Source organism: Neolamprologus multifasciatus, chromosome 1 (assembly GCF_963576455.1).
Source record: "Neolamprologus multifasciatus chromosome 1, fNeoMul1.2, whole genome shotgun sequence".
Lineage (NCBI taxonomy): Eukaryota > Metazoa > Chordata > Actinopteri > Cichliformes > Cichlidae > Neolamprologus > Neolamprologus multifasciatus.
The window spans coordinates 7992737-8005209 of record NC_140439.1 but is presented as its reverse complement, the minus strand read 5'-3'; the positions used below and the strand labels follow the sequence as shown (position 1 = coordinate 8005209).

The window sequence follows — 12473 nt, the reverse complement described above, 5'->3', positions numbered from 1 at the left end:
ACTGTTAGCTTGTCACTTCCATGATGTTATTGTGTCCCCAGAAACACTAAAGAGTTGTTAGGAAGTGGCATTTTTGCTATAGTTGAGGTTGATAAGGTAGGTATTTTACCATTGGATTTGATGCAAAGTGACTCTACAGAAGAAGAAAAAAATGGGAATTGCTGATTCACTGTCTGTAATCTTGAAAGCTGATTCATTGATAATAGTGTTTATGTGTTGTAAGAAAGGCCCTCTAGTAGTTGCACGAAAATTGAGCTTCATTGTAAAACACTGAGTGCTGATTTCACGTCCCGACGTTCTGTTGATGGCAGGTTGGGCTCAGGAACAGCTGTTGCTCGACAGCCTGTGTCATAACTGGAAAGCACTCTGTTAGATCTGTGCTGTCACTGTATCTCTCTCTCTTTCTCACTCACATGCACCCACACACACACACACGCAGAGTGAAGCCACAGTCCTGACATAGACTATCATGTTTCGTTCCCCTCGCTCCAGAGACGCTGCCTGCTGCTGACTAATCTCTCGGCTTCTCCACTCCCTGTTCCCTTGTCTCCGATTTCTCACGTTCATTTGCTCATCATCTTTTAACTGCCCACCACATCCAGCTCTTTCACAGACACATGCGCTCGGGCCCAGTGGTTTCCCCCCACTTTGATGTGTTTATCTGCAGCGCAATAAGCACGGCTTCAAAGTTTTGCAACATCGTTTGATCATCTGTAAGGTCAAATTATTCAACTGAGCAGCTCTCTGTTTTTTCCTCTCATCTCCTCCCACATCCAGGTTTTTTAATTGCTGCCTCACTTTTGAAGTGTTGAACTTTTTTCGAAAGTTGAGCTGGCATCAAAGCGTATTTGAAAGGGGGGGAAAAAGCACAAAAGGGGCAGCAGAAAGACCTTAAGAAATACTTGAGATAACTGTGTGTAGGAAATACAGAGGCACATAACAGATCTAAATGAACAAAGTGTTGTTCAAGGTTTGTTTCAGGTCCTCGCTGATGATTGCGTGTCCCCTGTGGCTGTCCTTCACTCTCACACTGCCTGTTATTCTTCCTGTTATATTTATTTATTTCTGGTTCAGGGCGAGAGCGTTCTTTTTTCTTTTTAGTAATTTAAGTCCTAGTAAATTCTGTTTTATGCTGTAGTTTGTACACAAACACACACACACACACTTAGACAGAGAAGGCATTCCTGAGAGGCATAAGACAGCCCATCCTCAGACAGCATTCCTTGGCACGGACTCTCCAGACACATGAAGGGCGCTTTGTTAGAGAAGTCGACACTCTCTCTCACTCCCTCTCTCCCCCTTATGTGAATACACACACACACACCCCCAAAAGAGATCACACTTGCAAGCCTCGTTACCACTGATGCCGCTTTGGGCTGCGTGGCTGAGCAGATGAAAGAGCTCAGTTGCTGTTTTTGTGTGGGTGTGTGCGCAAGGGAGAGAATAAGAGATAGACAAGAAAAGGGGGGATGAATCATTTGGGTGTGTGCGCGGGTGTCGGTGTGTTAGTTGGTGTCCCACGCTAATTCCCTTGGCCAATAAGTCTCTCTCTCTCTGCTTCTCTCTTGTGGGAAAGCCACCTGCTGATTTGATCGTTTCTTGCCCAGCTGACAGGCCTGCACAGCGTTGCTAGAAACTTTCTTCCCTCACATACTCTCGCTTCCTCCCTCATCTCGTGCCTGCTGTAGCTTCGATGGGAGCCGACTCGTCCTGTCATGAGGAAACGCGTCGAAGAAATACACACACGCTCACACACGGATGAAGGGTTTAAGATGCTTATGTCTGATTCAGCTTTAATCTTCTCACCCACCTCCGTCGTCATCTGCTGCCAGTTTGAGCTTCACTTTGATCTGATCACATGTAGCGATGATGGTGGGTGATTTAAAGGTGGGATCTCCGCTTAGAGATGATCATGCAGCAGCTTAAGTAAGCAGATCTAATTACTATATGTGGGAAAAGTAATATATGTTTAGGTATGTGGAATGCGCTCAGAGAAGATAAAAATGTTTATTCTGTGATCTTGTGACAAAACTTTCACTCTTCAAAGGTGCATAAGTGGGATCAGACATGGTGCAAACTTGTAGATGACTTACTTTTCCAAAATAAACAAAAGGGTACCAAAAGAGACCTGATCTGAATAGACTAAAAGGTAATGGGATCGAAATTTGGTCAACCTGAACACACCACAATGCTTGTTAGTATGTGTCATTATTTGTCGATGAACCTGTGATTGCTGATATATTTGCAGAGTTGTGGTTGCAGAACGACCTCTCGGAAGTATGGAGAAACAATAAGAGGGCTACTTTAGCCAGAGAAGGGGCTCTGACAGTGAACTAGTGCTTTGTTATGCAGTACTTGACAGCATTTGTACAATGTCAGGTCTGCGTGGCACTGCATTTGTGGCAGAACAAATTTCCATCAGTGTCTTTGTATGACTGTAGCTGAACACAGCAGGAATGAAGAAAGCACCACCTTGAGGCGCTACTGAGCATTTGTGGCGTGCAAGTAAAGTACAAATACGCAAAAAAAGAACTCCGCTGACAGCTAAGGTGACCTATCCGCTGTCGCTAGTCTCACTTTGTGTCGTCACTATGCAGAATTTTTAGAACTTTATCCCACATGTTGAGACAGCATCTTACATGTGTCTTGGCCCTCATCAAATTAAAACATGTAAGTCTCACACGAAAGGCATGACTCAAAAAGGTGATTATTTAATAAGAAATGAAACAGCTGGACTTACCAGTGGTTATAATACAGGGGTGTTCAAAGACTGTCATACCTCCTATTCATGCTTGCTATAGCAAGGAAGTGGACCTGTAACCTGCACAGTTTGTGTATATTTTTATATATATTTTTAGATTTATATATAACTCCAGGCTAAATCAGTTATATATATGTGTGTCTATTTAGCTTCACATCAGCCATGCAGATCAGTGGAATTCATGTGCAGCAGCGGGATGTGCATCAATGCTGCATGGAGGTGCGATGGCGAGCACGACTGTGACGACCGTTCAGATGAGAAGAACTGCAGTGAGTAGCCGGTGTCCAGAATTAATGAACAAATCAGTTAAAAATTAATCGTTTCTTCTTTTTCCGTCATTATTTTAAAAAAAGCATTCACCCATAAGGACGAAAGTCCTAATGTCTGATCTAAGACTGTAAGAGTAAAATGTATGTTTATGTGTGTTTCCTGCAGCCACGTCCATGTGCACGGCCGACCAGTTCCGCTGCGGAACTGGACGCTGTGTCCGGTTGTCATGGAGATGCGATGGCGAGGACGACTGCTCGGATCGCAGCGATGAAGAGGGCTGTGAGAAAACTGGTAAGGCTCTGGTTGTTATCTTGTTTTCAGGCGCTAAAAATAGTACAAGCTTCAACAGTAACCATGACAACAGCTCTGAACAGCCCTCTGCTGAGAAACTTCTCTGTTGGGAAACACAGTTGCATTTCAAAAAAAGGAAAAAAGTTCAGATTTTTTTTTCTTTTTTGGTCTGTTCCTTCACTGTGCTGTGGAAAGACGAACCGCAGAGACAGGCCTGTGTATTGTGATTAAAATAACAGTGAACAGGCAGCAAGGGAAAAAAGCTCGATGGAAACTTTTTATTCTGTTTTTGGATACTATCGATAAAGAAGTTCAGCTTTGCAGGAAACCTGTGAATACTTGAAATGTTTATATTATTGCTCATCACACCATTTTATTCATATTTAATGATCTATTCAAATCCATTGTGTCATTTTTAAACCTGCTTATGTACATCAAAATCCATGCACAGTCGCCTGTTGTTCATGCTTGCATGTTACATAGGGTACACACGCACACACAACATTAAATGCGTACATACATGGGACTTAAACCACAAGAGGGAATTAAAGACATCCCAGGCAACTGACTGTCACAACCATAGCACATACTATTTAGATATTTAAGGGAGAACTACTTGGATAAATATGGCGTAGAAAAGTATTTCACTTATCAGATCTGTGTTGTATCTCCTCGCAGACAGTCCTCCATGTGCTCCTGATCAGTTCCAGTGTGGGAATGGCCGTTGTATAGGCCTGCGGAAGGTTTGCAATGAGGTCAATGATTGCGGTGATGGGACTGATGAACACCCACACCATGACTGCCGTAAGTGTAAGAATGGTGACATCAGCATCTGGACACCAATATGACGATTACATAATAGTTTGTAGAGAGTTTAAAGGCAGATAGCAATGATGACATTTGGTATCCAGTGCATCAGTCGATATTCTTTTTCTTTAGACACAAGAATGATAAACATATTTACCTAACATTTGTTATGTGAAGTTATATATGAGTCCTTACTAAGATAATATTAAATTGTAGAAATGATCTTATTTTATTGTCACAATAAATTATTGAACACTGATAACATGTTTGAAGGATGTTTCCGTGTCTTCTCTTTACTTTTTACATTTATTGGTCTGCCATTATAAATACAAATACCGATATATTGACAAATGACTGATATCAGCTGATATGTAGGCCCTCTAGTAGGCCTTAGTTCCTCAATTTTAAAACCTTTTTTCCCTTAGAATACACTGAATATTAAGTACCCACTTACTCTGAAGAGATTATTGCTGTTACATTGTCTTATGTTGTCTTAATTGGACCCTTAGAAAAAGATTTTATAAGCTCCAGGTTTCATCAAGGTAAAATGTAGTCCTAATGCTGACTCGGTGAGATGACGCTGTCAACAGAAACCATTGGAACAGCTGAGGGTGTATAATAAATGCTCACATGAATTTTAGCAGCAGTTTATACTGTATATGTTGACATTTTAACCTGGGCCAGCCTGATTGCCATCACCATCCACGGGCTTAGCTGCTTGTGTGTCTAAAATATTTTAAGGCCCAACAGTAGATGAGTCAGACACTTTTTATAGTGTGCGGCTGTATTTATACTGAGCTAGGATGCTGTGTTTATGTTCCTGTAATGTTTCTGTGTTGTGCGCAGGGCCACGCTCCAACGAGGGCAACTGTAACCAGAATAACGGAGGCTGCTCCCAGAAGTGTCAGATGGTGAGAGGACTGGTCCAGTGCACCTGTCACACTGGATACCGACTGATGGACGATGGCAAAACCTGCCAGGGTAACACTGGCTTGCTTGCTTGCGCGTGTGTGTGTGTTGGAGAGAGAGACAGCAGAGTGAAAGTGAGTGAGCAGGCTGTAGCGAGTGTTAATATTCATGACCTCTGCAGAGTTTGACAATTGGCCAGTTGCTACTTTGTGTTAAACATCTGATAGCTTCACTGACTTCCTACATGTGACAGTGCTTTAAGAATTGTTCTCAGTTTGCTACAACGCTACTTCCTCACTCCACTCATTCAACGTGCACTTCTTTTATAGCCTGAAGATGGTCTTTTGGAAATTGGTAATATAATTTACACATTAGGAACTAAACCAGTCATATAATTTGGTTAAGTTAAGCCTTTTCTTTTGCCAAGAATAGATGATTAAATTGTACAGAGAGACTCCAAGCTATCAACTGAATTAGAGGTGTCTGGGGAAAACGAATCAACAAATAAGCAACCAACCCAAAACTAAAAGTAGAATACAGATCATGACTGAGTGAATTAAGCAAACCTATAAAAACTACAACTTTGCTCTACTTGTCCTGCCTTTAACTTCCTAAATACGGCCAGGGATTGAAGTTCATTAGTCCAGTCAGTCAGTTTTGCAATTTGTTAGCAGGGTTGTTTTCCAAAAGTATGAAGAAATTTCGCTGGAATTTCACAAGAATTTTCTCTTTGGGCTGGAAAGTTATTGATGACTGTTTGGTCTTCTTCTAATCTTGAATTTCTGCCACTAGCTAAACATTTTATTTTCCAGAACTTCCAAATCATGGAGATACATTCAAATCTACTTGATGTATTTTTTCCAGCTTCCAACAGTTAGTGTGCATGCATGTTGTGAAACTGATTTAGATAAAGGCTTGAAAACGAAAATGATGTACATATGCTCCAAAAGCATCAATGAATTTTCCCTTTCTGCACAATGTGTGTCATTGTTAATACTGTGGGAGATAAGACACCAACATCTATATGTCCCTCCCCTCCCTTCTTCTGTCTCTGTGGTCTGTTCCAGATGTGGATGAGTGTGCTGAAGAAGGCTACTGCAGTCAGGGCTGTACCAACACAGAGGGGGGCTTCCAGTGCTGGTGCGTTCAGGGCTACGAGCTCCGACCTGACAAGCGCAGCTGCAAAGCTCTGGGTACGAATGACTGGACTGTGTTTCATCCCTGACATGTGACCGCAGAGAGCTGTCGTGGTTTGACTTCTAATAAAAGTACAGTTGCATAGTGTTTGTGCGTGTTTCAGCAGTAACTATATCCGCTGCTCTGTTGGTGGGTCTTGGACTTGCATTGAGGTCACCTCATTCGGAGGGTCTGGACTCGATTTAGATATGCAGCATAGGTAGAGGGCAGGCCTGGTGCAGCAGCACATCAATCTGCTGCAGTCCAGAGTTAAATGCAGGTCAGACATGTCTGTCACACAGCTGCTGCAACCCAGACCTTTATATCCAGTCAGATTAATGCTTTGTCTCATTTAAAGTGACCTTTTGTCCTAACTGAATTTTCTTTATCTCTCTTGTGCATAATTACTTGCCAATTTTAACCTGCTAACCTTTGCTTCTCCTTTTCACTTTAACACACGTCAACTCCATTCACGTCCCTCTTTCTTCCTCCCTTTAGGTCCCGAGCCAGTGCTGCTGTTTGCCAACCGCATCGATATCCGTCAAGTTTTGCCACATCGCTCCGAGTACACCTTGCTGCTCAACAACCTGGAAAACGCCATCGCTCTGGACTTCCATCACAGTCGTGAACTAGTCTTCTGGTCAGATGTGACTCTGGACCGCATCATGAAAGCTAACCTCAACGGCTCCAATGTGGAGGAGGTCGTCTCCACCGGTCTGGAGAGCCCAGGTGGGTACAACAGCTAATGGGATGCAGGTTCAGATGTAGGACAACAGACTCATTTATCATGTTTCCAATTATTGGACTCTGCTGCTTTCTGTCCAACTATACTCTGCCCCACTCCACTTCATTCATCACCTTATTCATAAATGAGTTAAGCAACATAACATCAATACTGGTGAAACTTGAAAGTCTTCTGTGCTTTCTTCTTGTCTTTTTAATTTATAGTTTCTCTCTGGTTCCTTTTATTTCTAACCCTGACCCTCCTTTTCTATTTCAATCTGTGTTTTTTGTATACATATTTGTCTTCGTTACATTTTGTCTTATTCTGTCCTATTTAATCTCTTTCACCACTAAATTTTCTAAAGAATATATTATTTGCTTTCTTTAAAGTTAAAAGGATCATCATCTAGCACAAGTGTTGTGCATGTAGCTAGAGTCATATTAGATTTAGCTTAGCCTACCATAATTGCTTAAAACAAAGAGAAAAAGCTAGCCTGACTGGCTTATAGCTCACCAGCTAACACACTGTATCTTATGTATTTAACTTGTCCTAGTAGTATCAATTATGCAGTTTTTATTTCATAATTATGATTTATTCTTTCTACTGATACAGTAGTATCGTGATTCTCGCTGTACCAGAGGTTAGCTGTGATTACAATCAGGCTACAAAGGCAAATCTGCTGCTACATCCTTTCTTATTTTTTTTTTTATTTTTTTGCTACATCATGACATTGATTTAGCTGGTTTTAAAGCTGCACTAGTGACACCACAATGTCTTGCTAGCTAAAGCGTTTGTACCTGAGAAGCAGATGATGTCTGTGCAGGTTGTATGAGTCGGTTTTAGAGAAAGAAAAAAAACATGGAAAGGAGTAATTTGCCTAATAGTTTTGTTTAATTGGCTTAAAAAGTCCCCATCTATATTAGTTTTTAATTGTTATGAATTCAGTTTTATTTACACAGCAATTCAATTAAATTCAGTTTTATTTATACTGCGCCAAATCACAGCAACACTTGCCTCAAGGTGCTCAAGGTGTAAGGTAGACCCTACAGTAATACATAAAGAGAAAAAAACAACAATCATATGACCCCCTATGAGTAAGCACTTTGGTAACATTGGCAGTTTGTCTTGTAATCGGAAAGTTGCCGGTTCGAGTCCCGGCTCGGACAGTCTTGGTAATTGTGTCCTTGGGCAAGACACTTCACCTACCGCCTACTGGTGATGGCCAGAGGGGCCGATGGCGCGATATGGCAGCCTCGCCTCTGTCAGTCTGCCCCAGGGCAGCTGTGACTACAACTGTAGCTGCCTCCACCAGTGTGTGAATGTGAGAGTGAATGAATAGTGGAATTGTAAAGTGCTTTGGGGGTCTCAAAAAGCACTATATAAATGCAACCCATTATTATTATTATTATTGTTATTATTATTTTTCACACCATTTGGCTTCAGTCCAACACAGGTCCTTCAACCCACTCATCAAGAAATAGTTCTGCACCTTGATCCCAGTAAATCCACAACTTTGACTTTGTTGTTTTTTGGGTTTTTTTGAGATTTAAAAAAAGAGACATTATAATAGGTGATGAAGGTTTATTAGATTAACTATTACTAGCAAGATGATAGATGTTCTACCAGCAGAACACTTTCAAAAATAAGAACTAACAGCTACACAAATAATTATCAGACAAAGCAAATTGAAAAAGCTAAAGAGTATGCATTGCTTGTGTTGTATTCTACTTGTAACATTAGTAACAAAATATTGGTTCATACTTAAACCAAACTCAGAATGTTCTTCTGTCCTTTTAAAGGTGGACTGGCCATAGACTGGATCCATGACAAGTTATACTGGACAGACTCTGGGACGTCCCGTATTGAGGTGGCAAACCTGGATGGGACACACCGCAAAGTACTGATCTGGCAGAACATGGAGAAGCCCAGAGCCATTGCACTGCACCCCATAGAGGGGTACGAGTCCAAACACACGCACGCACGCACATGCAGTCTATAATTCACCACAGATGGCTCCAAATGTACACACACTCATATATACATATCCCCTCTGGATGTGTCCCAGTTGTAGTGTAGCAGCAGAGCAGGGATTAACGTTTGGCGGAACAGCCATACCCACAGGCAAGCATCTGTGTGGAACAAGTCTTTCATGAAAGGGGCAGCAGCTAAGTGTGTTTTCTTCCTAGCTTTCATGAGCTGCAGTGGCAAGAGAGAGTTTTGGATGAACCCCCAGAGAAATTTAAAGCTAGAAAACTCATTCAGCTTATTAGGTTGCTCATTTGCATGGGATAATTGAAAATTATATTTTAAAAAAGAGTGTATCCTCCCTCTGAGGCCGGACAGAACAGATGAATGCTGATGGGGAGGACATGAATGATGAGGACAGAGGAGACTTTTCTTGTTAAATCAGGCATCTGTTGTGTCTAGAATCCTGACAGCCGTCTGCTTGCCTCTTGCATTAATGGACACCATGACTATCAACTAATTTACACCCATCTAGTCTGCCGCTGTGAACAAACAAACTGAGCGTGATTGCCCCATTTTTCTTTTCAGTAAGATCTACTGGACCGACTGGGGTAACACACCTCGCATCGAGTACTCCAACATGGACGGCTCAAACCGTCGTGTCATAGCAGACACACACCTGTTCTGGCCCAACGGCCTCACCATAGACTACGCTGGCCGCCGCATGTACTGGGTGGATGCCAAGCACCATGTCATTGAGAGAGCTGACCTGGACGGACGCAACCGCAAAGCCGTCATCAGCCAAGGTACACTCCTAGTCTTGACTGTTACACACGTTTGCTGGAGCTAGCTTAGTTGCCTAAAGAGTGGGGCTGCAAAGTCAAAAGCTTTACCCAAAAATGATGGGCCTCTTGAGCAGCCTTGCTTTCAGCTCCTACCTGTTTATTCCTGCTGTGGCTGTTTCTTCTTCCTCTGTAAGTGACCAGGTTTAAGGATGGCAACGTTTTACATTTAAGCACTTTTGAGTGACTAATTTCAGCAGTTAAGACAACATAACTGCCAAGTGTAAGTACGTGCGAAGTGAAAAACACGCACATTATGTTTGGACCAGAAGCTCAACAGTAGATTCAAGCTTCAACAGATTAAAAAAGTTTTCATTTTTGCCACCAGAGTGAATAGGATCGATAATGCACAAGTCTTTAAAGGAGTTCTTCAAACTGGAATGACTCACATACTGCTCATAATTCATGTGACCTACAGTAAAACCTCACAAGCTGCTGAAGGATTCTTTTTTTTTATTAAAAGCTCTGAGAGAGGCTGGAGAAACAGAAGAGATGCTGTATGTGGTGCGCAGAGGTCTGGCTGGAGTTCAGGCTCTCATTTTCAATTTTCATTAATTATCACACTCACGCTAAGAAACACACATGCGGTAAACAAAGGGATGGATGTCGGATGTAGCACGCTGATGCCTCATTACTCCATTATGCCATGTGGCGTTAATCAAAAACATATTTCCATTAAAGAGCACATGTGGTTACCGCTGAAGTGTAGACACACACACACACACACACACACACACACACACAATCTATAAATTACGACGTAAAGCCAAATGTGTGGCTCTGTTTATGTTCTTGGTTCCAACTGAGAAGTGCATATGCACACTAAAAGTGGAGCTCTTGCAGTGTAAGCAGGCAGGATACTTTCTCTCTCTTTTTCTTTCTCACTCACTCCCATACACGCACACGCACGCACACACACACACACACACACACACACACACACACACACACACACACACACACACACACCAGCTTCTAAGACCTCGTGTTTGTTTTCTCAGGTTCTAGATGATGGTTTCTGTTGCTGTCTTGCTGCATTTGTAATTTTTATGTCAGTAAACAAGTAGCCAGTACCCTGGTACACTGCAGATTTGTGGTTTGATGTTAAACTCGTGCCAGGAGTGGCAAATGAAAGCACTGGTACCATATCAGGTTTTGATGGGGGTCGGTAAATAAAGGGTGACAGAAACACTTTAAGGCAGGATGAGAGCTGTCTTGACTTCCATGTTCTTTTTTGTATTTGCAAAATGATCCTTTCATTCAAGCAAATCTGCGCTTGCAGATTTCTGTAAAGCTTGGTGAAAAAAAAAACCCCAAGAAATTATTAGATTTATGGGTGGGACTCTAAAGTCCGCAAGCATTTGGACAGTCACAGTTTTATAGGACATGAGATTCAAAATTTGCTGTTTTTTTTTTTAATATAAAGGTTAGGCAATTTGCAGCGATTACACAACACAAGTTGAATCAGGATGAGTGCAGGTCTTAGCTGACAGTCACTTTCAATTTGGGGATTTTTTTTCCGCTGATGAACTAAAAAGTGTGTGGAAGCAAATCAGTGATGATGAAGAGGTGTGTGTGTGTGTGTATGTGCACACCATCAGCCCTTTGAGCTCTCCTTAATGATGTGTGCTCTCAGGATAAAAGGCTGTAATTGGCCCTGTCCTTCCTCCACAGCCTCTGTTTGCTCAGACAACACACAGGACAAAATAGGACATTTGTGTGTGTCTTTGACTGTGTGCATGGTTACATTCTGAGCCACTATGTCAAGGAATGTTAACAAGCATTTATCTCTCTGAACCTATAGTTCTGTGTGTGTGTGTGTGTGTGTGTGTGTGTGCACTAACTGGATTTCTGCCAGCTCCTCTGTAACTGGAATTGGAGCACAGGCGGTTGTCACAGTAATCACCACTATCCTGTCTGCACACCTGTACACCACGAGGTAGGGAACAGGAAGAGATAGGGTATTGCATACTTGTGTGCTGGTGGGGGAGTGCTTATATTTTTTGTCTGGACTCGACTAATGCTGTATGGCAGAAGACTGGACATTTAATATACCCAATAGGGTATATGTAGGTAGACTTAAATGAAACTATGAAATAATGGCCCCTGTGGACAACACTTTAGTTCACAGGTATGAATTAAATTTAATATCTATAGCACTATATCACAACTACAGTAACTTCAGGGTGCTTTAAATTGTAAGGTAAAGACCCAACAGTAATGCAGAGAAAACCCCAACAGTTACGAGTTATGAGCAACCACTTAGGGACAATGGGAAGGAATGGTCAAGAAGAAAACTCGGGCAGAACCAGGCTCAGGAAGTCGAGCACTTCTCATTTGAAGCTTTCTTTTTCAGATGAGGCACAGTATCCACAGTCATACACAGTCGTGATATAACACAACAAGATAATCGGCCTTCAGGTAGCTGCTCTACAGTGTTGACACGTGGTATTGAAGACGGAAGAATTAATTTTTCTCTTAAATTTAGTTGCAGCACTTTCAGTAAGACATCTACTGTAAGGAAATGTATTTCCTACTGTTGTGTGATCCATCTGTGTTGATATGCATTAGTGCACATGGCAATATATGTTGCTGTCCAAGAGATGTCTTTTTAACCAATGGCCCTACTTGTTTCAGCAAGACAAACCAGATTCTGCTATAATATGGTTCAGCTTTACAGATAAAATGCATTAAAGTGGTATTCCTAATATCACTATAGATTTTTTTT

The 12473-nt window shown here is 41.9% G+C and overlaps 2 protein-coding genes across 4 annotated transcripts in view; one reads left to right on the top strand and one right to left on the bottom strand.

Annotated features, from left to right (window-relative positions):
- Window positions 1–12473, bottom strand: part of LOC146525257 (protein kinase C-binding protein NELL1-like) — a 788406-nt gene that overhangs the window by 405903 nt on the left and 370030 nt on the right. The gene's annotated exons all lie outside the window — the stretch shown is intronic.
- lrp4 (low density lipoprotein receptor-related protein 4) overlaps window positions 1–12473 on the top strand; it is a 102610-nt gene that overhangs the window by 72561 nt on the left and 17576 nt on the right. For all 3 annotated transcript variants that reach the window (XM_085134410.1, XM_085134389.1, XM_085134479.1), the window contains exons 7-14: window positions 2911–3030; window positions 3197–3322; window positions 4001–4126; window positions 4976–5110; window positions 6106–6231; window positions 6713–6943; window positions 8738–8894; window positions 9492–9709. In XM_085134410.1, the coding sequence (XP_084990536.1) occupies window positions 2911–3030; window positions 3197–3322; window positions 4001–4126; window positions 4976–5110; window positions 6106–6231; window positions 6713–6943; window positions 8738–8894; window positions 9492–9709 (1239 nt within the window). The remainder of the gene's footprint in view (window positions 1–2910; window positions 3031–3196; window positions 3323–4000; window positions 4127–4975; window positions 5111–6105; window positions 6232–6712; window positions 6944–8737; window positions 8895–9491; window positions 9710–12473) is intronic.